Source organism: Amblyomma mixtum, chromosome 8, assembly GCF_055824585.1.
Source record: "Amblyomma mixtum isolate Tamu chromosome 8, ASM5582458v1, whole genome shotgun sequence".
NCBI classification, from domain to species: Eukaryota; Metazoa; Arthropoda; class Arachnida; order Ixodida; family Ixodidae; genus Amblyomma; species Amblyomma mixtum.
In genome coordinates this window covers 111,869,029-111,896,587 of record NC_143019.1, presented here as the reverse complement: position 1 = coordinate 111,896,587, position 27,559 = coordinate 111,869,029, and the positions used below count along the sequence as shown (strand labels likewise).

At 47.9% G+C, this 27,559-nt stretch overlaps 2 protein-coding genes across 2 annotated transcripts in view; both read left to right on the top strand.

Moving 5' to 3' along the window:
- The first annotated feature begins 13,176 nt into the window (after nt 1–13,176).
- LOC149333914 (uncharacterized) lies at nt 13,177–19,113 on the top strand. Its single transcript, XM_089558835.1, has 2 exons — nt 13,177–13,679; nt 14,187–19,113. Exons 1-2 carry the CDS (start codon nt 13,558–13,560, stop codon nt 14,911–14,913), a joined length of 849 nt encoding a protein of 282 aa, XP_089414961.1. The 5' UTR covers nt 13,177–13,557; the 3' UTR covers nt 14,914–19,113.
- A 5,101-nt stretch (nt 19,114–24,214) lies between these two features.
- LOC149333913 (putative aminopeptidase PLBD2) overlaps nt 24,215–27,559 on the top strand; it is a 45,265-nt gene continuing 41,920 nt past the window's right edge. The window contains exon 1 of the mRNA XM_089558834.1: nt 24,215–24,434. The gene's annotated coding sequence lies outside the window, so the exon portion shown is untranslated. The remainder of the gene's footprint in view (nt 24,435–27,559) is intronic.

Here is a 27,559-nt window from a genome sequence, read left to right as displayed (position 1 = left end):
TCTTCCACTGTGAAGCCAGAATGCCAAATGCATTCTCTGCACACCTCCTGGAAAACAAAAAGTCAATTTTTTTGTTTAAAGAAACAGCACTGCTTCAGCAAAAGAGGCATGCAGGTACACTCATTCTGCACTGCAGTAAAACTTCTTCTCTGGCACTAACAAACTGTGCAAACAAGCGAATAGACATCTCACTTGTGTCATTACAGAAAACAGACTGCACTCGGCAGATGTAAACAAAGACAATGAATGTCCCAAAATGAAAGGACTTACACAAATATCACATTTGCTAATTTTCGTCCTTTGTTTTGAGCCGCCGCGGTGGCTCAGCGGTTATGGGGCTCGGCTGCTGACCCAAAAGACGCGGGTTCGATCCTGGCCGCGGCGGCTAGAATTTCTTTGGAGGAGAAATTCTAGAGCCCCGTGTACTGTGCGATGTCAGTGCACGTTAAAGAACCCCAGGTGGTCGAAATTTCCGGAGCCCTCCACTACGGCGTCTCTCATAGCCTTAGTCGCTTTGGGACGTTAAACCCCATAAACCAAACCAAACCAATCGTCCTTTGTTTTCTATGCAATGCAGTCAGAGGTAAAAACTGGTGCGAAGGAAACGAAAAGGGCGGACAGGATGACACAGCCAAGTGCTAATTCGAGAAACCCGGAGACAGCCTGCAATTCAGGAGGGCAAAATCAGCAGTGAAGATGCGAGGAAAACGTCCTAGCCTTATAAACACATCGAAGTGTGCCACGATAACTGCAGGATCATAAAAGTTGAGGTTGTTACATGGCAAAGAGCCCACTGAACTAGAAATCAGAATAAGTAGAGTTGAAAATTAGGCGAGATAGAAAACGTCCGCCAACTTGCGGCTTTACTGAAGAGCACTTTTCTGCTGTCGTTTAAAAAAAACTTTACAGAAAGGCTCAAAGGAGCAGATTTGTACCATGCATTATACCTTGCACGGCTCAGACGGTAGTTAAAAACCACCTCCACTGTTTGTCCGGCTCCCAGGTAGCGGCCGCATGAAGTCCGGACGGAGCTGAAATGCCTCGTCGCCGACAAACACGTGAGGCAATACTGCACTCGATCTTGGCAGTTGGGCAGCCCTCGGCAGGTCAAGCTGCCCTTTCACGAGGCGTTTCCCAATTGGCGAATCCTTGAATATGCCTCCGTCGCTGAGGCGTCCAGGAGCGCCAACATCAATCAGCCTGAACTGGTAACGGCTGTCAACTACTGCCATAAATACTGTCACGTTGTAGTGACGGCAGTCCAGCGGTCAGGAAGACGCCAGAAAGACTTGCAAACGAAGCTCTTTATTTGGGCTGACTTGCGCCCACAAAAGAACTGAATCACTCGGTTGCGGCGTGGAAAGAGAAGTTTATTTTTTTCTAAAGGAACAAAAATACGAAGCAAAACAGTTGAACTGAAGTCTGATCTTTCAAGCACATGCGCAGTGACGCAGCACTGAGCATGTCAGTATGGCAGTAAGAAAGCCGATACTCGACCGCCGCGCAGGACGATAAAGTATGTCGACCATTTGCGCAAGAACTCAGCCTCGCTCATTGACAGAGCGTCCACGCATGCTTGTTCAAAGAGGCGCGTGCGGAGGCGCTGCAGCATTGGAAACAGTTCTTTGCGGACGCCCATTTAAGGAAGCCGCTCCACGCTGACGCCACAAAACGAACATGCCGACACACAGGAGCATATTTTGAAACACTTCGGGAGAACTAGTGCGCGCTTACAGGCGGGTTAAAACATGTGTGACACTAATATCCAAAAGGTGCGCGCAACTACACACTCAAACATTGCGTGCTGCAAAGTTTCAAGGAGACCGCACTGCGGGCATCGGGCGGAGGGCGCCACGCCCCACGCCGCAAGGCGGTCTCGTGTGGGCAGGACCCGCCAGCCTCGCAGCCAGCCGAAGTCCCTGACATCTGCAGGAAGCGCAGCTGAGGTCAGTTGGCGCCAGCGTGCCCGTCTCGTTTTCTGGAGTTGTTCGCGGGTCAGCGCAGCGACCGTTAGTGCGGTTGCGGCGTAAGCAACAAGCGTGCTCGTCAATCATCGAACTACGAATGCCCGCTGCTCGCGGCATCGCACAATTTAAAGCCGGCAAAGAAACTTCCAGATAACAAGACAAGATCATCTACAGTAATCTGGAAAAACCTAGATGCAGCCTTTCATGGCTGCGATCAATCGAGATTAGACTGGTCGCTTCTCGCGTCACGAACAAAAATGATAATAGCCCTTTCCTGCAGCCTTGAGCGTGAACGAACAGACACTACAATGATACGTGGCATTACCTCCCTTCCAAAGAAGCATCGTCTCGATGCTTTAAAATGAAATTAAACACGGAGAATGCTTCGAGAACTTAGAGTCCTTTAGCGTTCCTAATAAGGTGTAAGGGCCGCGGTAAAAGCTTCAAGTCTGGCCATGTCGTCGTCGGTGTTGTCGTAGTTTTTGTCGTCGTATTTGTCCTCGTAGTAGTAGTCGTCGTCGTAGGGATCGCCGTCGTCGTAGGGGTCGTCGTCGTCGTAGGGGTCGTCGTCTTCGTAGGGGTCGTCGTCTTCGTAGGGGTCGTCGTCGTCGTAGGGTTCGTCGTCGTCGTAGGGGGCATGGTCTTCTGTTTTCGTCGATGGAGGATCTTAGTTCTTGCGCTCGGAAGCAACCTCACCTCCAGAGGCTGCTTTATTCAGTTTAACCTTCGGGGGCTGGGGATGCGTCCACGCACTGCGTAGCCTCGGCTAGGAGATACATAGCGCGGTGACGATGGCGACGGAGAACGCGATAGGCGGCTCGGCGATGAGTATCTTTCCTGACGCAAAAAATCCTCGATTTCGGCTGGTCGCTGGCCGGGTCGGGGTCGTGGGGCGTCGTAAGGGAACCCTCGTATGCCCATTCTGCTGTATGGGCAGTACCGGAGAATGTGACCGGCTTCTCCGCAGTGGCACCGTTGTGGGCGGCGCTGGTCGGGCGTTCTCTACTCGACGCATTTCCTCGGCCGTGTACGACGCTCGTAGGACGGGCGAGTTGGGGCGAGAGGGCGGCGCTCCAGCGCAGCTGGCTAAAGGCGATAGGGGCTTGGGTCCCGTCGTCGAGGTACAGGACGGCGCACTGCTGCGGCGTAAGTCATGGCTGGAGGCTCCAAGAGGCTGCGTGGTAGACTGGAGTCAAGTCCTCCGGTGAATGACTCGAAGGGCTGGCGTCACCAACGTTTTTAGATCCCTTTCAGTTTGCAAGCTCCCCCGCGCCGCGCCCGAGAAAGCGGCCCCCGTCCGCTTCCACTCACCACGCGGCGCTGCTGTCGCTGTCGGCCCGGAGGCGCCGGAGCGCTCGCGCTTGGCAGTTGCTGTGACAGCCTGTTCTCAGCCGCGATAACATTGGGAGCGAACACGTCGAACTCAAATTTGCTGTACTTTTGGAGCTGTCACGGTGAAACTTCGGTCTCATGGTTAAAGAACTGTTTCGCCTGGCTAGTAAGGGTGAGATAAAGAGCAGGCTGATGCCAGTTCGCAAAAAACCAATCGTTTGCATTGCGCTTATCGCATCACGTTTGCGACGTTTAGCGCTGATGATATGCGTATGTTGGAGTAGAGCTATCAATATTTCTTCGGGAGAATGCACGAAACATTGATGAAAGGATAAAACTAGCGATGTTCCGCTTCTAGATCAGTCACGAAATTCCGCGCTATATTATCAACGAAGCACCGCACATGCGAGCAGCATTTTGCACGTTCTTTAGAATTCCAATTTCAGAGAACACAAGTATAAATGCAGACACACTTAGCTGGATGCAGGGAGGGAATAACTATAGAAGAGCTTTTTATTTGCAATGATAGCACAGACAGGAGCAGCGTACTGCACTTTCATTTTTAGAATGTTAATTTCATTGAACACAGACAAGCATTAAATGCAGACACACTAAGTCGGAAGCACGGAGGGAATGGCTACTTGAAGGCGAGCTTTTTTATTTACAATGACAATATTTCTCTGTTCTCTAGCCGACGGTTCACGTCTCTCGCCTAGAAGTGGATGCGTGTCACTATGACAAAATGCAGCACTTGGCATGTAAAAGTGGCCATATGCTCTGCACATCCAAGCCGAACAAGGTTTTGCAATTCAAGCTCGTCTAGCAGCTCCCAAGAAACGTCCCTTTCAAAAACGGGACCTTCCTTCAAAGAAATCGGGATTGCTTTGTTTACAATGTTGGTAAACTCTAGCATCTTTTTGGTGGGATGCTTTAAGCACCCTTGCTTGAAGCTTTTGTATACTGTAAGATAAGCGTCACTGCCAACAACTGGCACAGTACAGCTGATATCTTCCATGCTGATATCTGCTGGCTGCTCCAAATCAGGCGGCGGTGACCATGGCGTAGACGCGAAGGGCCACGCTGGTCGGGCAAACAGCGTGGCGAGCGCCACCGCACGGAAGGAAACGGAAAGGCGACAATCCGCGCACCGCAGCTTTCAAACTGAAAGGGATCTAAAAACGTTGGGCGTCACGACTTGTAGGCGGTGTCCGGAACATGGAAGTGTACCCAGCACCTCCACCAGATGTCACGTTGTAGTGACGGCAGTCCAGCGGTCAGGAAGACACCAGAAAGACTTGCAAACGAAGCTATTTATTTGGGCTGACTTGCGCCCACAAAAGGACTGAATCACTCGGTTGCGGCGTGGAAAGAGAAAAGTTTCAAGGAGACCGCACTGCGGGCATCGGGCGGAGGGCGCCACGCCCCACGCCGCAAGGCGGTCTCTTGTGGGCAGAACCCGCCAGCCTCGCAGCCAGCCGAAGTCCCTGACATCTGCAGGAAGCGCAGCTGAGGTCAGTTGGCGCCAGCGTGCCCGTCTCGTTTTCTGGAGTTGTTCGCGGGTCAGCGCAGCGACCGTTAGTGCGGTTGCGGCGTAATCAACAAGCGTGCTCGTCAATAATCGAACTACGAATGCCCGCTGCTCGCGGCATCGCACAATTTAAAGCCGGCAAGGAAACTTCCAGATAGCAGGACAAGATCATCTACAGTAATCTGGAAAAACCTAGATGCAGCCTTTCATGGCTGCGATCAATCGAGATTAGACTGGTCGCTTCTCGCGTCACGAACAAAAATGATAACAGCCCTTTCCTGCAGCCTTGAGCGTGAACGAACAGACACTACAATGATACGTGGCAATACAATGGAGTAGGTGCCCTGTAAAGAGGCAAATACAACTGCGTGTAATGCATGCATTATTACATTGCACATTATAGCAGAGATGTTAGGCCCTTTAGTACTGTAACAAATTAAACAGAGCCAACACTGCCATACCTTGTAGTTGAAGTAGAGAGACTTAGCTTTTTTTGGCCGCTTGATGTTTACATGCTTGCCATTGACTGCGCCTAAGCAATTGGGAAATTGCCACTGCTGCCAAAACCCTGCGGCTATATCCTGCCATTCACTCTCCGTTGGAGGCTGTAAAAAGAAAAGACGTGTTTTGTATTGCTACGGTACATAATAGAGTGCATTACAATTGCTGGCATTCCTTAACATTGATTAAAACTCATATTACGTGCATTTACTGCAGTATCTGATGTGGACATTTGGTACATGCTGGTTTAACCTCCCAGAGTGACTCAGGTTATGAGGGATGCCGTAGTGAAGGGCTCCGCAAATTTCGACCACCTGGGGTTCTTTAACGTGCACTGACATCGCGCTGTATACGGGCTTCTAGAATTTCGCCTTCATAGAAATTCGACCGCCGCGGCCGGGATCGAACCTGCGTCTTCAGCCGAGCGCAATAACAACTGAGCCACCGCGGCGGCTCAAGCGCCATTATTAGTACCCACGTTGCTATGATGTAATATCTCGGGTGGATTTTATTTTGGTAACATTATTAGATGACGCTGGCTTTCAATTCTTATGCGTCTGTTGTTTTCAAGAAAGCGCGCAAATATTGAGGGGCTCTGCAATGAAAGCAAATGGCCTCAACTAAGAACTGAGCATTAAAACGTCTTCGTAATTGCGAAATTTTGTTGCTTCTTACTCTTTTCATCATTTCTTTGAACTAATAATCAGCTCTCACAGCGCAAACTGGAATCTCGAGCTCAGCTGCTGCTTAGAAGACGTTTGTGGCATGCCTTCACAGAATGCAGTCTGTTACTACAACTTCAGATGCAAGCTTCTTAATATAGTGAATGACATCATCGATCAGTGCGTAAGCCAGGGGAGGTTTTTTATTTTGTTCGTTTTTCACTGTTATGTGACTTGTAAACACTGAAAAACCGATTTGCAACGTGTCTAGGAAGCTACGACTTAGGTGCGTCTGTACCGGATATCGTGACCCCTCTGAACAATGCAGTGAGTTCTTTGCGTGTAGGCCTCAGGTGCAAAACAGTAGGTCTAGGGCCAGTAAAACCGAAGGCTGCTGCGGCGAGCGCGCGCGAAGTAACAAAAAGAAAGTGCTCAGCAACAGGGGCAGCGCATCGGAAAACAGGTGTTCACTTATAAATGTGTGAGAAAAACATCAAATAACTTAGCACATATGTTTAAAAAACACCAACGCGCGTCATATCGAACGCCCTTGTAAAAACACTGCAATCGTGGATCGATACAAAGTGCTCAAATCCTCTACTTCCTTGTTTTTGACAGCAACTTTGTTTAGTTCTTTTTTCTGACGCAGCTGCGACTCGTCTTTCTGAGCCAGAATGGTTTGAACGACCTCGCTTGCACTTGTCAGAAGCGAGAGGCAAAGGACAAGGACAGTGAACTCGACGCCTGTAATGTGGTCGCCTTATTCAGTTTTTTAACGGAACAGTGTTAAGGCTGTCGTTGTGTAGAAAATTTTCCTTCGTCGGCGCTGTGAGGGATAAATACGGTGGCGTAGGGTGTCCCAGGGGGCCACCCACGGAGACTCAATCTAGGAGGGCTAGCTAGGTCACGTGACCTTGTGGCGTTACCACAGCCATCCAACAGAATTGTGAGCAAACCAACCACCCTGGCAGGTTGCAGTTAAAATAATGATTGATATTGAGAGGTTGCTTGGGAAGAGCAACTTGGGTCACACAAGACCCACCGGTGGCCGCACCTGTCGTCGCAGGGCGGTGGCGCATCCCTTAACCGCTGCACCATTGTGGAAGTAGTGTCAGGTCTCCCAGGGACATATTACTGTGAAGCTCAGAATTTCCACTTCCCCATATACGGGCATTAACTCTAACGCTATCGCGTCTTACCCTTAAGACGGAGCTGAAGTCTCCCTCTAATTTTTCAAATAAAGAAACTGTGGTAGCTGACAGCTAGTGAATAAGCCGCACTGGGCTGAGCATAATGGCTTCCGACGATGTTCGTCGCTAGATATTCGGGCCGTACTACTTTACTGTGCCCTTCGTTTGCATATTCATGAGATCGTGATACCAGTCACACTGTGTGAGATGCGGTAGCGGGAAGACCACTACGCACTTGCTCGTCCATGCTTTGAAGGACTTCACTCCGTCTTCATTCAACCTCCGCGGCCAGTAACGCAGAAAATGTCGTACAAGATAGCGACTGAGTACAAAGAGAGCCAACAACTGGGCTACTGCGAATGACGTCCACCGGTCGGGACCTACACATTCAATACCCAAGCGCGCTTATATTCGCCGCTTTAATTTACAGGTCCTTCTTTGTTTTTGCCATTAGTGTAACGGACACGTGTCGTGTTCGTATCAGTGCCGCGCATCAGTTATTGCATCGCGCCGATGCGCAACAGTAATGCGCAGTAGGTTACAGCGTCCCGCTCGGCTCGCCCAGAACGCCGGCACGCGTCCCGCTCGGCTTGCCCAGAACGCCGGCACGCGTCCCGCTCGGCTCGCCCAGAACGCCGGCGCGCGTCCCACTCGGCTGGCCCAGAACGCCGGCAGGCGTCGTGCCTATAAAAGCTGTGCCTTCAATAAACAGTGGTTCATTCTTGCACTGACCATGCTGCTGTAAGCGTCGTCCCTCCGGCTGGTTACATGGTGTCAGAAGTGGCCCTTTGAGGCCTATGGAAATCGACCCTGCGTCCGGCGTGCGATGGACCTGCTGAAGACACCAGAGCCATTGCGCCTGACTGGTAACGTAACAGAAAACTGGAAGCGTTTTAAGCAGAAATTCGAGTTATTTCGGCAGGCGACGGAGACTAAGGACCAGCCCAGATCGGATGCATCCAAGGCGGCACTCCTGTTGAGCATCGCTGGCGACGACGCTTTGGACGTCTTCAACAACTTCCAGTTTGGCGACAATGAAGACAAGACGAACTACAGCACCTTGGTGAGCAAGTTTGATGCTTATTGTGCCGAAGTTAGCAATGAAGTACATGAAAGATACGTATTCCGTTCAAGAAAGCAAGCGGAGGGAGAACCTTTTGAAAAATTTGTTCGTGACTTGAAAAAGCAAGCGGCACAGTGCAACTTTGGCACGCTGCAAGAATCGATGATAAGGGACCAGATTGTATTTGGCACGTGTAATCCTCGACTACGTGAGAAGATGCTGCGGGACAACCAGCTGACGTTGAAAAAAGCAGAGGAAATGTGCAGAGCAGCAGAGACGCTAGCACAGCGGAATGAAGTTTGGCACAGAGGGGACGACAGTGTCGACGCGATTTCGAGGCGCGCGGCTCCCTCGAAAGAGGGGAAAGAAGCAAAAAAACAGTTTCGTTGTCGTAAGTGCAACCGCTGGCACAAACCTAAGCAATGCCCAGCTTTTGGAAAGAAGTGTCGTTTGTGTCACAAGCTGAACCATTTCGCAAATTGCTGCGCGTCAGCCGGGGTCAGTGAAGTGCGAGAACAGCAAGACGCGGACTTTGACATCCTAGAAGTCACCACGGCAAAGCGCGAGAGGGATTGGATGGTCAAGGCTCAAGTTCGTAACTGTGCGATCCGTTTTAAAGTGGACACCGGATCGCAAGCAAGCTTGTTTCCTATGTCGATTTACCAAAAACTGCGGGGAGCAGAAGAACTGAAGCCGACTAATTCGATCCTGCGGGCGTATAACGGAGGCATCATAACGTGTTTTGGAACGTGTACGCTTGAAGTCCGTCTTGGGAACACTTCTGCCACAGTGAAGTTCTTTGTGGTGAAAAATGGGCGTCAAGCCATACTTGGGCTAGAAGCGAGTGAAGCTCTGGGGCTAGTCCAGCCTAGGGTATGTGCCGTAGACAAGACCGCAACTGATGACCTTCTGAAAAATTTCGGGCACATATTCCAGGGCCTCGGGTGTTTGCAGCAGGCATACAGTATGGTCTTGTCACCTGAAGCGATACCAGTAGTGCAACCAGCGCGACGAGTTCCGGTGGCGCTAGAAGAACCCCTTAAAAAAGAACTTGACCGAATGGTACGTGCTGGCATCATTGTGAGGGTGAACGAACCTACCGACTGGGTCAGCCCCCTAGTTTTGGCAAAGAAGAAAGATGGCACGCTAAGGGTGTGTATGGATCCCAGGGCTATAAACAAGTACATAAAGAGGCAGCATTTCCCTCTTCCTAGGCGAGAAGATTTGGAAGCCCGTTTAACAAATGCCCAGTACTTCAGCTGCCTTGATGCAAATTCGGGCTATCATCAGATACCGCTTGATGAGCGGACTTCGAGGATCTGCACTTTTTCTTCGCCGTTCGGGAGATACCGTTTTCTCCGGCTGCCCTTTGGCATTTCTTCCGCACCAGAGGTATTTCAACAGAGTATGAGCCAAGTCTTTGATGGCCTACCCGGCGTACTGGTATATATTGACGATATTTTAGTATGGGGTTCCAGTAGACAAGAACACGATGAGCGGTTGATAGCAGCGCTAAAAGCCGCCGAGAAAGCCGGCTTGACTTTCAACATCCAGAAGTGCAAGTTTAGGGTGAAAGAAGTCAGATTCCTTGGCGATATCATAGGCCGAACGGGCATATCGCCTGACCCCAAGCTGATCAAAAACTTGGTGAATATACCAACACCAACGTCCAAGAGTGACGTTCAGCGAATGCTGGGTGTACTTAATTACTTTGGTAAATTTGTCCCACGACTGTCCGAGCGAACAACGCTTCTACGTGAGCTTATCAAGACGCGCTCAGAATTCCAATGGACAGATAACCATGCGCAGGAGTGGAAAAAACTAACACAAATCCTGACCACCGCCCCCCTTCTTGCAATCTTTGATCCGCAACGAAAATCCAAGATTACCTGTGACGCATCAAAAGACGGCGTTGGTGCAGCATTACTGCAAGACTACAGTGGTGAGTGGAGGCCCGTAGCGTACGCATCTCGTGTTTTAACGCAAGCCGAGAAGAATTATGCCCAAATTGAGAAGGAAGCACTTGGGATATGTTTTGGCTGCGAAAGGTTTCACGAGTTCGTGTACGGTAGAAACGTGCTTATCGAAACGGACCACAAACCGCTGGTAGCGATAGCACGGAAAGAAATTGCTGACATGCCACCACGAGTGCAACGATTCTCTTTGCGTTTGCTAAAGTACGACTTTGTCTTGCAGTACATTCCAGGAAAACATCTCGTTCTCGCTGACATGTTGTCACGGTCAACAAAGGATCAGGTCGAAGAAAAAGGTGGCACAACACACGACGTTGAGGTTCACGCCGTCCAGTCCTTGGGCTACATGGTCACCTCCGAAACGCTGCGGTCGCTACAGCTGGAAACTGCACGGGACTGCTACCTCCAGACTGTGATAGCATGCTTGGTGGACGGGCAGCCAGTGACAGGTGAACTCAAGCCATTTTCGCACGAACTCTCTGTCGTTAATGGAGTTGTGCTGAAAGGCACTAAAGTTGTCATACCGAAAAGTATGCGACGAATCATGTTGGAAAGAATTCATGCGGGCCACCTTGGGATGCAAAAATGTAAGGAGAGGGCTCGGAAACTTATTTTTTGTCCTGGTCTGAATGGCGACATCACTGCCCGTGTGGAAAGCTGTGCAACGTGCAGAAAATACGCCTACAGGCAGCCAGAAGAACCCTTGCTAATGCGACCCGTTCCAAAATGTGCTTGGTACAGGGTTGGAGTAGATATCTTTTCCTATGCGGGCAAGTCGTACGTGGTTGCGTATGATGCATTTTCAAATTTTCCCGAGGTCGCCACGCTCGACAACACAACTGCGGAAACCACGATCGCAGCCCTTAGCGCCATGTTCGCCCGGTATGGTATACCAGTGGAAGTATGCACGGATAACGGACCCCAGTTCTCGAGCCATGAATTTGCCACGTTTGCCAGAGCATATGACTTTCATCATATAACATCGAGCCCCCGTTATCCGCAGTCGAACGGCTTGGCGGAAAAAGGTGTGCAGATCGTGAAGAGGATCCTGAAAAAGACCCTCGACGCCCGGGAGGACTTCTGGCTTGGTCTTCTTGCATATCGCTCTACACCGCTGGAAGATGGGCATTCTCCGGGTGAGCTTCTTCAGCGAAGGCGACTTCGTTCTAACCTTCCCGACTTCGGCAGGGTGACTCGTACTACAGTAAGGAAACGCCACCAAGCCAGGGCTGGACAGCCTTTGGCAGCACTACACAGAGGCTCAACGGTGCGACTTCAGGATGCTGCTGGTTGGTCGCGTAAAGCGAAGGTCGTTGCTGAAAGCGCTCCAAGATCCTACTTGGTACAAACCAAACATCAACGTATGCTGCGGCGGAACCGCCGGCATCTGCTTAGGACGGCGGAGCAGTACACCAGTGAAAGCGACGACGACACTTGTTCGGGTTCTCAGCCCCGTACACAGCAACCTACGACACCAGGGCCCGCTTGCACAAACGCGAGCCTCTAAGTCCAGACTTATATCCCAATCTCGTCTTATCTTAAGCTAAGATAAGTCCGGACTTTCCTGCAGACGCAGGGCGCTTGCACGAACCGGTAAAACTGAACCAGACTGCAGACTTATTGAAGACGCTAGGTACAGCTAGTACCTAGGCGGGGAACTTAGCCGCCGACAGGGAATGAGATGGGGAACGTGCCGGAAGTCGGTTGCGGCTGCGACAGGTGTTCGCGCTGTCCAATAGATAACCGCGACTCGGTGTCAACATCCGGCCACACTCCCGCGCTTTTTGAACTGAAAACTGAACACTGTGGTACCACTTCCCAAGGCAACGCGCCCGTCCCAAGTGCCAACCATGACCTCGCAACCGCTCGCCAAGCGATTGAAGTGTCAGCATTGGAGCGAAGATGAGAAGATGGACTTAGTACATATTATAAAAGAAAAATCTACGGCATTATTCACCAAGTTCAATTCATCTGTTACTAGAAAAAAACGAGATCAGGCCTGGGCAGAAGTCGCCATAAAACTAAATTCGCACCACACTACGAGGAGAGAAGTAAAAGAAATAAAAAAACAATGGCAGAACTTGAAGCAGCAGCTAAAGGCGGCCGTTAAGCTCGTACACCAGCGTGAAAGACAAACCGGTAAGTGATCTATTACCCCTTCTCTTTGTAGTAAAACTTTCGTTATGAAAGTGGCCGCCGCGGTGACTCATTGGTTGTGGCGCTCGGCTGCTGACCCCGAAAGACGCGGGTTCGATCCCGGCCGCGGCGGCCGAATTTCGATGGAGGCGTACCCCAGGTGGTCGAAATTTCGGGAGCTCATCACTAGGCGTCCCGCATAACCCGAGTCGCTTTGGGACGTTACACCCCATAAACCAAACCAGTTTATGAACAGCAGCACGATGAAGGCGGGAAAAGCCACATTCTTCCCATGATTTCGGCAAGTACAAATTATGTTCGGGCATGCAGCGTACAGTGCAACATTTTCTTGTTTATTTGCTCAGCAGAATTTTACTGCGGCCAACACTGAAATCAACAATTTATTAGGCACCTATCACTACCATTTATTGTAGCTAGCTTCGAGTAAGAGATGCATCTTTCCTGACGATTGAGTCTTTCAGAAAGCAACAAAAACGTCGTTAGGTACGCCTCACTGCAAGTTATAGTTACTGCACGGACTGGCACTCTGATAAATGGCTAGAACTGAAGCTAGAATCCATGCAAGAAAACTGCACACTAAATTGTTCCTTACAAAATCTCAAGAGGGCAAAGCCCATTGTTTATCTTTCAAGTGTATCAAGGAAGATGTGATTGCCTTTCAGCTTTTTTGTTTTGTTTTTGTGCTGCTCTTTTGCTTGCAACAACCACTCATTTAGGCGCAATGGTGTCTCATTCGTTGAACTTCATGTTCGTGCAGCAGTTAAAGTTCGTAATCAGTAGCTGCCACTCCAGACGTACACTGTAATTCGCTAGAGCACACGTGGAAGGATATGAGCCAGCCGCACTGGTAGGAACACAAAAGAAAATTTATTCTTCACATATGCATGAAATACAAGCACTGAGTACTTATACACAAATGTAACGAAAGAAGTGAAGTAAGAAAGTAGCAGGCAACACTTGGCCAGACAGTTTTTGCTGGGCACGACAAGTTTCGAAGAGACAATAGTCATTACCACAAGTTCTTGGGTAAAAAAAATAAAGCATTAGCATAATGGCATGTCTTGCACAGAAATACAGTGTATAGTAAAGAAATTTTGATGCTAGGTGTGGCTGGTGAGTGCTGCATTTTATTGTGAAGTATTCCTAATCAATGCTTTTGCAAATTCATAGTCCAATATTTCTTAATGTGTGCAGGTGCTGGTCGTAATGAGTATCAGCTGTCTGCCCTACTGGAGGCAGTCAGGGACGTCGTAGGAGCCGACAACCCAATGTTGGAGGGCATACCTGATGCTGTAAACCAAGATGAGTAAGTATAACGACTCCCCGAGTGCAATGAACCGCAGTCACGCAGTTCATATTGTCAGCTACTACAAAAAAAGAGTTGTGGGGTGGAAATTGTGCAATATATGATGCTTAGCTGCTGCTCAGTGAAAATAGGCTGCAATGGGGTTACAGGAATTAGAGAATACGAGCATACGCACACACTTGACAGTAACAAATCTCGATTTCTGCGTGTACATTGTGAACCATCACTTTCAAGCAGCTATCTTGCATAATGACACTTATTTGCTTAAGTGAAATTCTTCAAAACTTTTACAGATGCAACATTATGTACAGTCTGCCAAAAATGAGTGATACAATGTAAGCCCATCTTGCAGAACTTCTTGTACAAATAAGTCTTTAACATCAAGACACAAATCTAGTCTCTGTGCAGAGCAGTGTTACACAAATGCATTCCTGCCAGTGGGTTACTCCTTCTGCAAGTTCTCCTTTTGATGTACAGCATCAATAAAAGTGCAAATAATTCACACAGGCTCCTTGAAGACGGCGGCAACCAGCCTTCGCCAGGCACTGCTGATGAGCCAGAGCAGCAACATGAAAGCAGCTGCACAGAAATTTACACAGATTACCAGGCACCAGTGGACGCGGTCAACGAGGGAATGTTCTTCTCTTTTGACCCTGTCGAAGCAGACGAGGACACTGTCGGCTCAGAAGCTGGCTACCAAGGGAGCCCACCACGACGAGAAGGCACATGTCTACATGATGGAGAACCGGTGGTGGTGGAAGCAGCAGTGGTTGCCACCCCAGCTCAGACATCACCAGCACCAGGGAGACCTCCACCTCAACGACTTTCAAGGCGAGCACAGCAGAACCAGAGCCTCGAAGAGGCTATTGAGCTGAATCGAAGAAATGTTGAGCTGGAGCATGATGTCCTGCAAGCAAAAAAAAGAGCTGCTCATATAGAATTGAGTGCAGCAGGAGCAACAGCAGAAGCAGCAGCAAAAGTCACAGATGTGGCAGAAGGCTGGAAGGCAGTCAGCAATGCTGCTGTTGCTGTCATAAACAAGTATGGAGCAGTTGCTGATGCGCTCTTAGCAGAAACACAAGCCCGAATGAGGACAGAAGCCCGCAAATGTGAATTAGAGACTGAAATACTTCAACTTGAAAAAGAGCGACGTAGGCTTGAAATAAAGAAGCTACAGCTGGAACTGAAAGAAGGCAAAGATGAGATAGCAGAAAATGGAGAAGAAGCTGAGTAGCTCCACATTTCTTTTAAAGTTCAGTAAGCTTGATAGCAAAGATTACCTGTCATTTCTTTTTTAGAGATCCTATCTTCCTGAATTCAAAGTCCATGTACTGTGCGGTCTCGATGCATGTTAATGAACTCCAGGTGGCCAAAATTATCCGGAGCCCGCCACTACGGCATCCCTCATAGCTTGAGTTGCTTCAGGAATTTACATCCCATAAAACCAAATGAAACCTAATGATGTTCTTAATAGGACAAAGATTGAGCATAACATGTGTCAAAAGAATCTTTAAAGTTTCTGGATGAGGATTTGTTATTTCTGGAGCCCCATTACAGTTTGTGCCTTTTCTTTTTCTGAGCTGTGATTTGCTTTTATGGGGTTTAACGACCCAAAGCAACTCAGGCTATGAGACTGTGTAGTGAAGGGCTCAGATAATGTCGACCAACTGTGGTCCTTCAACATGCACTGACATCATCACATAGTTTTCACAGTGTTGGAAAAGCACTCCTGTATGTACTGCGTGTCTAGTCGTTCTGCAACCATTTCTTGAAGCCGTATGTTCTGCTCAAGTGAATGGGTGGTTACTTTGTATATGATATGATTGGTGTGACTTAATTCCTTATTTTAACGTGCACTTTTCTGGCTACATGCATCATTGTAAGCCTTAGCAGCAGTGTTTGAACAACAACCATCTTGTCTACACTAAATAAGAATAATTATATTTGATGCTAAGAAGTAGCAAGCTTCCTTAATGATGTTTGCGTTTCTTTTTGCACTTATTTTTTTTTGCATTTTGAAATTTAGGTTTTCCTGTGTGCATAATAAAAAAGGTATCTATCCACTTTTTAGGTGTTTGTCACCAATCTTGACAAGAACACTGCATAATCAAAAGGAAAATTAGAGTAGTTGAGGGCAAGATACATGCATGTCGGAGAAGTAGTAGAAAACTAGCGAAAAGGACGCATTCACAAGGAGGAGAAGTACACAGGACAACGCTGGAGTGGGCCAGTTTTTGAAACGTTCCTTGGACCCCTTGGCACCTGACGACCCCTTTAGGGTTCGGACCTCGATGAACGTCGTGGACTACTTATCCGCTACCAGTGCGAGTGCCAATTCCGCCTTTTCCGTGGACATCGAAGACCTCTTATATTCAGTTTCCCAAAAGGACTTATTAGTTACTGTGCGGGATCTCATCGACAACCGAGGTGCAGTGGCCTTCCAGAACAGCTCGGGCATATCGGTGAATTCCTTTTTGGAACTTTTGACTTGCTACCTTTCTTCCACTGTGGTAGAACATGAAAACTGCAGGTACATACAGAAGCAGGGCATTCCCATTGGCTCGTGTGTAGCTCCTATTTTGTGCCACATATTTTTATCTCATTTTGACGATGTGTTGCATGACACACTTATTGACGATCGAGTAGTGAAAGTGTTTAGGTATGCAGACGATTTCTTAATTTTCTTGAAACTGACTTCCCATGACAGTGTCGAAGCGGCCGCAAATGGCATTTTGACCTTCTTTACTGATACCTATCCTGACTTGAGTTTTACTCATAAAGTGCCCCTTGGTGACTCAATTACGTTTTTTGATTTGACTCTCACCTTCTCTGAAGAAAGCCATACTTGCTGGAGCTACTCTCCACGGACCAAGAAAAGCCTGCTGCCCTACTCTTCCTCACATTCCAAACTTGTGAAGAGAGGCATTGACAACCTTTGCCTCGGTAATGCTCTGCGCAGGTCTTGTACACACAATATGCAAAAGAGTTTCTTAGCGCAGCTTGACCGCTTGAGGTCAGCGGGCTACCCTCAGGACGTCCTCGTTTCTATTGCTGAGACCTTGACCAGTAAATTTAAGTCACAGTACAAAAGAGATGAAACGCCTAGTGAAGAATGTAATGCCATACCTGCATAAAGTCTCACATAACGTTAAAAAGGTAGCCATGAAATACGGTGTTAAGTTAGTCTTTTCTGCGCCCACCAAACTGTCGTCGCTTTGTTCCTGTATCTCAAAAATTAGCACAAAAAATAAATGTTATGTCAAACACCAGAGCATGTTCGCCAAATGCACAACCGATGGTGTTTACTCGCTCCCACTGTCCTGTGGCAAGGCCTACATAGGTCAAACAGGTCAATGCGTCAAAGACCGTATGAGGCAGCACCGCACTTCGCTGCAGCCAGGTAACACAAATCTGCCAAGACATTGCAACCACTGCAAAGACTGCACCCCTCTGTTCCATAATGTCAAAATCATCGGCTGCGGCAAAACACAAATAGAACGAGAAATCTTAGAAGCTTTTAAAATCAAGCAGTTAGGAACTGAATGCGTCTGTTAGGTTCACGGCAAAAGAGTACAATTTCATGAATGGGACACAGGTTGCCACATGCAATCTTCGCTCGCTTAATCAATTTTGTTTTTGCTGTTTTAATAGCGTTTGTGGTGCTCTCGGTCATGTGCGCCCTGTTCTGATGTTGGCAATATACCAAGTAAAGAATTTTCAGTTGTGTTTCCAGTGCTGTCCTATCTACTTCTCCTGCTTGTGAACGTGTCCTTTCCACTGGTTTTCTACTTACCATGCACCAACTGGCCCAACAAGCTACGCTTCTGCAATACTATGCATGTGGGAGCATTAACCTCAGTGGTACCACCCGTCCCCTGCATTTACTTCAAAAACGCTATCATTAATTGTTCTCTGAACTGCAACATGGTTGCATGGTTTTCACATTAACGCAATAGCATATTCCTAGGTGATGTGTTGTCTTCTTGCGACTGTTTTCTGAAGTAGGATACAATACTCAAATGTTTGGGCTTCCCTGATTACATGTACTTTCATGTGCTATGATCCCTCATCTCGACTTGTGCCGTTCTGGCGACATGCAACACTCGGGGCACAAAGAGCAAGGTTCGAATATGCAATCATCTTTTGTACCTAAGGTTAACATACATGGAATGCTAAGTGACAGTAAATGTTCGGATATGCTGTTTGCTAATATGCGTGTTTTTTTGCATTTGTTTACCTTTTGAATTATTAATGTTTCGTTGTGTACAGAAACAAAATAAAACTTGTTACTCTTCACTGTCTGTTTGTCAACAATTATGGCAGAAGCACTGCAATTCAGCAAGGGTATTCGTGTAGTCCAGGGCAAGATATGTTAGAACAGTTACACAGGGGATAACATATTTCCCCTTTATTCATTCCAAAAAATACACAAAAGCTTTGATACTTACAGTAAGAAAAGTGTTGCTGCACAAGTGCATTTCGCACTGTGTTGCCATCATCAGCCATGGCACTGGGAGGAGCTGGCACCTCCGGTGGTAGCACACATTCTTCATCGCTGCTGCATGCGTACTGCTTGGCAATGTTGTGCAGCACACAGCAGGCAACGATGATTGCTGAGCACCGGTGAGGTGCCATTCGGAGCTCCCCATGCAGACAATGGAAGCGCCGCTTCAGCTGCCCGATCGTCCTGCAAAGGCGAAGTGTCACCTGTGATTGCCACAATAACCCTCAAACAAACATGGCAGTAGCATGCAAATATTGATACATGTGCCTACTTCACGATATGTGTCTTGCAGGCTGCTATCTGTAAACTGTATACCATGCATCAACATTCTGAAAGTTAATTATGTTTATACTGGGTAATGTAAATTATCACTTGGCAGAATTGATATTCCTACGAAATTCGAAAATTGCAGTGCAGCAATGAGCACACCCGCTGGTGAAATTATTGCTGGTTGAAATAAATTAAATACCATACCATACCCAAAATAAGGGTGGTGCAGACAGCCACAGTACGCGACCTAAGGGAGAGGTTCACTCAACTTGTTTTAACCCTTTGAAGGTTTTGTCCCGCAAGGTCTTTGCCGTACGGGTACGGTTTCGATCTTGCGTTTGAAATTTTGCGCCAAAAGAACAATGCGTGCTCACTGGGGGGTGCTGCCACCTATTAGGACTTACAAGAAGTGTTTGAATTTTGTGCAGCCTTCTTACGGAGATAAGCAGAACTTATGTCTAGCTTTAGCGCGGCGGCACAGACTGCGGCAACACCCCTTTTGTAGTCTTGGTTTCGCCCCGTGATCGCAACGGAGTCGCGCGAAATTTGAGTTTTCTTTTTGTCAGCACTATCTTGCCGAGGCTGCCGAAGTTGATTTCTATCTTTATTGGCGCTGCTCTTAGCTTGCTTATCACCGCTGCTCGCGAGGCATTCTCGCCCTCTGTGGCAACGCGCCTACGCGGTTTCGATTCCGCCGCGGGATCGCACCGGAGTCGCGCGAAACGTGTTTTCTTTTTGTGGGCACTGTTTTGCAGAGGCGGCGAAAGTTGATTTCTATCTTTATTGATGCTGCTCTTAGCTTGCTTATCACCGTTGCTATTTTATTCTATTGAACATTTTCCAGTTGTGAGTGATGCTGTCACCAAAGTACTGTTCCTAATTTTTTTTAACTATTTATTCTCGATTATATACATTTTGTAGATTCAAGATCCGCAATAAAGTAATTTGACCACCTGGGAAAGTTTTCTTCAAAATAATTCGACCCTCAAACGGTTAATGGCCTAGTGCGTGAACAGCACAATCAGGATGTAAAAAAAAACTAACCAATAATGCACACTTCGCCACACTTCTCTACAGTGGCATGACCGAGTGTTTACGTACTGCAATCAGAGCGCAGTCGCGCACATAGAGCTGTGTGCGTTCTTTTCGTGCTTTCCTCACGGCACCTGTGTTTGCTTTCCACTGGCGCATCAAGACTCACCTCTCCACAATCGCCCTCGTTGTGCCGTGCGCAGCGTTGTAGCGCCTTTTCCCGGGAGTGTCCGCAGTCCGGAACGGCGTCATCAACCATGGCCTGCATGGATATCCGCTGTCTCCGAGTAACACGCCGGTGTAAATACCATCGTCGAAGCGTTGGGCCACGCTGCTGTTCGCCAGCATCCGCGCGTCGTGAGTGCCGCCCGGCCACCGTGCGACCACATCGATGATGCGGCAGTGGCTATCAACCACCAGCTGCACGTTGATCGAATGATAAAAGTGGCGGTTGATATAGGCCTCTTCATGCACTTCGGGAGCCTGTATCCGCACATGGGTGCCGTCGATTGCGCCGACCACGCGCGGAAAGCCGGCGACGGCGTAGAAGCTGCTTTGGACTTCCCGCAGCTGGCTAGGCGACGGCCAGCTGGAAAGAAAACGGGGGTGGTCATGTTTAGTTTCACGCCAATGTCTTGCGCGGCCTTGCACACATTCGCACGCGCACGTATTAAGGGAGGCACATTTAAATATAATATCGATCTCATGCTGATGACCCTCACACAGATTTTCACGACGACGACTTCAAAGAACAAAATCAAGGAAAGCGCGCTTGAGCACCAAAACATTCACGGCGAGCGAGCAACGCTCTACTGGCGATCCTTTCGCGTGCGGTCCTCTACACGCAAATACAGGAACACATTTCACACATCGTACGTACGGCAGCTGATGTTCCAGCCACGCAACTCTCTAAAATGCATGCGCGAACACGAAGAGCCAAAGAAAACAAGCGGCAGTAACGCCATGGATGGAAAGATAGAAGGCCGGCTTACCGGATCCAATCTCTGCTGCGGCGGACGAGGGCGACAGCAACTCGGCGCACTGTGCGGCTTGCTGTTGACTCGTGGGCACCGATCGTGTCTCCGGCAGTAAGCAGGAAACAGCCGGAGGCGAAAAACTTCAGTGCCAGCGTCACTTGCAGCTCGGCGCTCACAGCGCCGCTTCGACGCGTCGGGGGCTCGATCTCGGAGCGAAGCAGCTCGGCGAGAAATGCTATGCCTTCCCGCCCGAACCGAAAGCGACGCTGCAGCTGCTCCTCGCTGAGTGTATCAAGCGGATTTGTCCTGTCGCGAAATACACGTTCGCGCCGCAAAAGGTGATCGGCGAGCACCTCGAGACGGATCAACCGCACGGTAGCCATGTTAGATAAGACTGGAAAAGATTTGATTAAGACTGCCTGAAGCAGCCTAGGTTCGAAGCTTGTTGAAATCTTCATTTTCTGTCTCGTTCCAGTCTAGTTCCTTTCGTGCAAGCGACTTATCGGCTAGGGAAAATAGAGACTTCAATGAGATCAAATTGAGCCTGAAGATCAGAGTAAGACTGGGCTAAAGAGTTTTGTGCAAGCGGGCCCTGCTGAATCAGGTGCACAATCCTCTAGAGTGGCCTCTGCTACAAACGGTGAGGAATCTTCCCGACCAGCAAGTGGATACAATTCTCCGTCGAGCATCCCATCGTCGCCCACCGTGAGAAGATCAACTCGGACCTCCCGGCCCCCACAGAGGCTACGCTATGACGAACACTTTAATCAAGTGCCCTAACTGTGACTGTTATATTGAAGTGTCTCATTTTGTTCTTTCCCGAGGGAGGATGTAACGGACACGTGGCGTGTTCGTATCAGTGCCGCGCATCAGTTATTGCATCGCGCCGATGCGCAACAGTAATGCGCAGTAGGTTACAGCGTCCCGCTCGGCTCGCCCTGAACGCCGGCACGCGTCCCGCTCGGCTCGCCCAGAACGCCGGCACGCGTCCCGCTCGGCTTGCCCAGAACGCCGGCACGCGTCCCGCTCGGCTCGCCCAGAACGCCGGCGCGCGTCCCACTCGGCTGGCCCAGAACGCCGGCAAGCGTCGTGCCTATAAAAGCTGTGCCTTCAATAAACAGTGGTTCATTCTTGCACTGACCATGCTGCTGTAAGCGTCGTCCCTCCGGCTGGTTACTTAGCACACTGTGTTTCGTTACTCATTCCGCCGCCGTGCATGCTGGAACGTGTTGCATACTGTGCATTCTATATGTCTAAAGTACTTTCTGTATTTTCATGGGAAAACAACTTCATAAGTTGGTATAACTCATGCGACATGTCAAATAAGATTGGTTTAATGGTTTAATGAGGGTTAACATCCCTAAGCAACTCAGGCTATGAGGTACGCCGTAGTGAAGAGCTCCGGAAATTTCGACCACCTAGGGCTCTTTAACGTGCACTGACATCGCACAGACAACGGGCCTCTAGAATTTCTCCTCCATCGAAATTCGGCCGCCGCGGCCGGGGTCGAACCCGGATCTTTCGGGTCAGCAGCCGAGCGCCGTAACCACTGAGCCACCGCGGCAGGTTGTCAAAGAAAAAATTCATGAGTAGTAAGAACATTTTGAATTATATCTAAGGGTTTCACTGATAGAAATAAAACGCAGCTTTTCATCCATCTGTGAAGCTTTAAACAAATAGAAAACCGCTCATAAAAAATAAACAGCGTATTTTCTTACTTACGCCTATTAAAGTTCTATAATCTATTATTCTATAGTGGACTGGTGTTCCTGAGTATATGGTGCAATAAATAGTCTTTCCTTAGGGCAAGGTGTAAAGAATGTGCGTATTACAGCGCAAGGTACTTGTTAAGCACGCACCTAGATATTCATGTTCGTTTACGCATTTAATTATCTAAGGTAGGAGAAAAAAATTTTTTTTTGTAACCCTGAAAAATGAATTTCTTTTTTCGAGTTTACTTTTATATCCCAACTCTTACTTCAAGTAATAACTCTATTACAGACTGTGATAAGTGATACCTAATCACCAACTGATTGAATTTTGCTGCTCTGGTTCATGGCTTAAATGCGTCCAGGCAGCGTGGTAGCAGAGAAACGGAAATATGTGATGCGGAGGCAAGCAGCGCAAGCGCAGAAAAAGAAAATATGGACACCATACAAAAATACACCAGTGATAGACATTATACTCATACTTCGCTGCGCCTAACTACATAAACTATACAGTCGAAGCCTGAACCGACGGAATAAAGAATTGCATATATGTCCAAAAAGGACCAAGGTGCTTTGTAAGCAGTCTTTGCCGTAATACCTGTTTGAACTATCGTCGTTACTGCCTCGTCCCGAAAAGGTGAATGAGGGAATGAAGTCGAGGAGCTGTTTCATTTGTTTTGTGTGTGTATTCTAGACCCCAAAATTTTGATAGAAGTAGAGTGCTGCGGTACAGATTTGTCGGCCGGCTAGATTGGAACCGCGGATTCAGAAGGTAAAAATAAAATGTCATGTTTAGGAGGCACCCGCTAATAGTAGTCTGGCGGAATGCTTAATACGCGATGCCTATAAAAGCGGAACCCGTTACTTATGCCGACCGCTAATTTCCAAATGCACCCGGGATGCAGAGCTGCCTGCAGCTGCTCACAGCGCACTGATCCAGATCGGCTTGGTTACTCGAGCTTAGCATTTTTCTGGCCGCGCGTGTACAGTGTGGAGGGCGATATATCAGCAAGCACCTAAGTAGGTGCTCGCTAAAGAACCTTTCATTACTGAGGAGTTCATTAGCATTACTTATCGTTCGGTTATTGGTGAGCATATGGAAGAAATTAAAACAACACGCAGAATCAGAATAATAAGCGGGAACCGCTTCGTTCTTAAGAGCTAATCTCCTTATTTATTCCGTAATAAAAGCTCGTGAGATTTGCTTTTTCCTTGTCTTCCTCAATTACCAGAAGTTCAGGCGCGCTACATCCAAGAGGTTTTCTTGATATATTATTGTCAGTATTTGTGCCCGAGTATGCTTTCTATGGTTGCGATAAAGAATGTGATTCCTAGTACACAGACATGCAGGGATCTTGTCGGCGCTAGTAATAACGCATGCTTGATAAGGGTTGCTTCGCTTTTAATTTTATTCAAATCAGCCTCAGTTCTTAGCCGCACTCTTATCGCCCTTGTACTTTGCCTGTTAAGGGGGTCGATTTTCTGACGTGTCGTATTCAGTGCACCTTTGATCAGCACATTGATCAGCACCCTTCGATGCGCGCCACTATCATATGAAGAATAAAAAAAATAGGTGAGAACACGAAATTAAACTGAATTGCAGACATCATTAGTATGAGCTTCCATAACCTCGTTTTCTGTCAAAGGCGCTCTTGATCTGAAAGGCGCGGGTTCTATCCCGGCCACGGCGGTCGCTTTTCGATAGAGGCAAAATGCTAGAGGCCCGTGTACTGTGCGATTTCAATGCACATTAAAAAACTCCACTGATCGAAGTTATCCGGAGCCCTCTAATAATGTGACCCTCATAGCCTGAGTCTCTTTGGGACGTTAAACCCCATAAAGCGTAAAGCAATCTCTTCTGTCCCCTGTTAGACAACAGCATTCGCAGTTTTATCCCAAGTATACTAGAATGGGCGCGTAGAAGCTGGGAAACTAAAAAAAAAGTAGTCTCTGCCTAATTACCGCCGCGCATTTCTTAACCTTCTGCCCACCAAAGTGTCGTGCAAATTTATTTCGTCGCGCCTTTTCTGCAGCTACCTTAACATGCTCGGGGACATTGAAGCCTTGGAGGGAGTCCTGGGGAGGAAGAAAGACCTTTATTCGTTCAACCAAATCGTGTCCTGCTCTGCGCTCGTCAAGATTGTCGGCGACTTTCAAGAGCTGTTCTTTACTCACAACACTTGGTTCCTCTACCGGGCAATGCTACGCATTGAGAAGAGGTACATGTTGCCCTGGCATCGCACGCCTGATCAAAACAACCCAGGTAAGGAAAATGCTTGGCTAACTGTCTTGAAAGCCGACGAGCAGGCACTGAAAAACTAGGCACAAGTTGTCCAAGAGCATTACAAGGAATTCGGGACAGGACTTAGCCAGGATCTCTCGGCGTAGCGGCCTATCATGCTCTGTTCTGCGGCCACTGGGTCGTTTTCTTTTTTTTTCTTACGTCACGGATGTTGTCATGGCGCCATTTTTAAATTTTCAAAGCCATGTACCACGTGGTAGAAGACAAAGGAACTAGAAGCACTTTTACCGAATTTTCGGTAATGTTTTTGAGCACAACATTACATGGTCCTACACTCGGGTGCTAGTACATTTTTGCAGTGGAGCTGGAGTTCATGATAGTAGTCATGTAGTATTGGTATCTTTATATCTTACGAAGTGAATTTATCGAGGCAAGGTTATGACTGCGGTTCCTGAGATGCAGAGGGAACTAACTGGAGCAATAACAAGATCGTGAAGCGCATTTTTCAACTATACTTTGGCCAAGAACAGCAGCTTAACGATAGCTGTCGAAAGCAAGGCACATAATGTTCATAGTTTGCCTTAATCACGAAGAGACTTAAACTTTGATAGTGAGGAAAGCCTCAAGTTTAATTCAGTGTCGCGTCGAAGGCCATAAATAGAAAACAGTCACATTATTTATTTATTTCAGATACCCTAAGCGCCCTTGCAGTCATTACATGTGGGGGAGGGGCGGAGGGGATTCATCAAACAAAAACACTAGACATTCGCAATGAGCACAAAGCGCTAAAAGTAGCACTTAACAATAAAAAAGACAAATCGGCCGGAACAGGCAAACACAGCAGAAGTTTGGGAATAATGACAAGATTGAAAGAATTGGAGTTCACGAAACATACAATAAGTGCAAACTTTCAAATTGTCATAATGGCCACCACAACAGAATTATAACTCTCAAAGCACTTATCGGGTGACACGAGAAAATAATAAACTGAAGAACACAGCACTGATGGCTGAAAGATTGTAAATGTAATAGGAGGGTGCTTGAAAGTATGAAAATTTTAAGATGATAATGCCAGAAGGGAGAGAGTTCCATAATATTACTGCCGGAATCAACGTTCAGTACAGATATATTTCTGCCCGAGCAAAAATGGGTTTAATCTAGTTGAAATGGTTAACGCGAGCCTATATGTGAGACGGGGAAAAGGTATGTGAGGATGCAAAGGGCATGTTAATATTCTAGAGTGCATAGAAAAAGGTATACGGCTGAGTTTTCTGCTCGCGGCTATTGGCGCGAGCTTTAGTGATGTCTTCATTGCGGTTACACTTTGGTGTCTCCAGCACGTCGAGTGAATGAGCCGCGCATGTTTAATTTGTTACACTTCGAATGTATTAACGAAATAGACGTGGTGAGGAATGAAAATGACAGATCTGTGTTCTTATTAATTGAGGTCTGTTTACCGTATTGAACGCATCTGGCGTGTCCCGGCTGGCAAGATGCATTCGCCACTCAAGAAGTTAGATTTTTATTGCTTTCGAAGCAATTCAATATGAGTGGTTCAAGTTAAAATGGAGTTAAAAATTAACCCCTAGATAACTGATCAAGTTGAAGGTTGTGCAGCTTTTCCATCAGCCGTTTATATGGCTCGGTTTTAAAACCTTTTGATAAACTGGCAACATTGACGTCCATGTATAGGGACGAGTCTGTTGTTTGACGAAGGTCTCATTAGCTCAAGAAACTGTCTCAGGAAGTTTTTACGCAAGCAATGCTGGTTGTTATCGTGCAAATTATTCAGGCGAGCAAATGAGGGGCGAAGATTCATAGTGGAGACATGATTTCTTGGCGTTGATGCCGTTTAGTCCTTGGCTAGAGTTGAGGGACAGGCGGTCACTTGAGCGAAGCACACCTGGTGGAAACTAGATGCATCTCCCATAAAGTAGCATTAAATATTAACTATCAACTCGGCAATGAAAACGTCTGAAAAATGCCCGTTAAATGGTTCACACTGTTCGAAAGCAAGGCTGCTGCCGTTTCCACTCAAGAGGACAGGAACCGCAGAGTCAGTTTTTAGAATGTTAGGAAGCACACACTAGACTTTTTTCCATCATAAATTGGTTTTCACACAGTTCAGAGTTTGCAATGAATCATTGCTTGCTCTTGATGATTTTATCAATATCATTTTTCACCATCCCTGTGACTGGCGGGTTTCCGTCTGAGGGAGGACGATGACCTCTCCTAATGACTTCCTTGCGAGAGGTCTTTGTCAGTCATAGACCTAGCGAATGATATCCTGGATGAATTAAACAATTGGAAATGAACGTGGGTACGACATGAAACACGGATGTCGATGATCGATTGCCTGCCAGGGTGGCAGATTAGGTTCCACGAGAAGGAACGCGGAACATGGTACGGGCGGCAACAGGTGCGGAGGCGAGGTCAGGACATTTGTGACAATATGGTGGTCGCTGGGCTGCTGATGGTGACTGTGTTGGTGTTTGTCAGTTCGAAGTCACACTACAGTGTTTGGTTGGTCAAAGAAAGGTACGGTTTCAGCACCATCGCTAAATTTCTGTTCAGGCACAACTACTTTTGTCTAACTGCCACTTCGTAGCTAGTCAGCAAGAGTAAGTCCAGTTTCAAGTTAAGGCAGTTTAAATGTTTTCTGCTGTGCTTCCTTGTTATTACTGCCACACACCAATATGTCAGCCTGCAGTCGACAGTACTGCGTGTCTTTCCGACTAAACCTTCATCACTAGGTTCGCAAGCGGTAGGAAGAAAACTGTGAAAGCTTACGGCGCGAATTTTTTTATGCCTATCTGACTGTAGGCGTGTGAGCGGACCTGACGTCTTAAGAAGTGCTTGTTCGCAAAGAGGTCCCCCTAGACGATGATGTGCCACAGACGCCCTCTTCTACGATGATGGTACCCTGCGTGTGCCGTCACCGGACAGTGCGAAGAGCTCGCACAGCGGGCAGAGCTTTCTTGACCGCCGTTATGCTATCGTAGCGATGACCGCATTGCCCGGCGTCGTCACCTCCGTACTCCAGGCCGAATAAGGCCCAGCCGTTGTTTTTTGGTGTCGCGTTCATGGCACGCCTCACCTTGTAAACCTGGAGGTAAACCGAAACAATAAAACAGCGCGTCTCAACG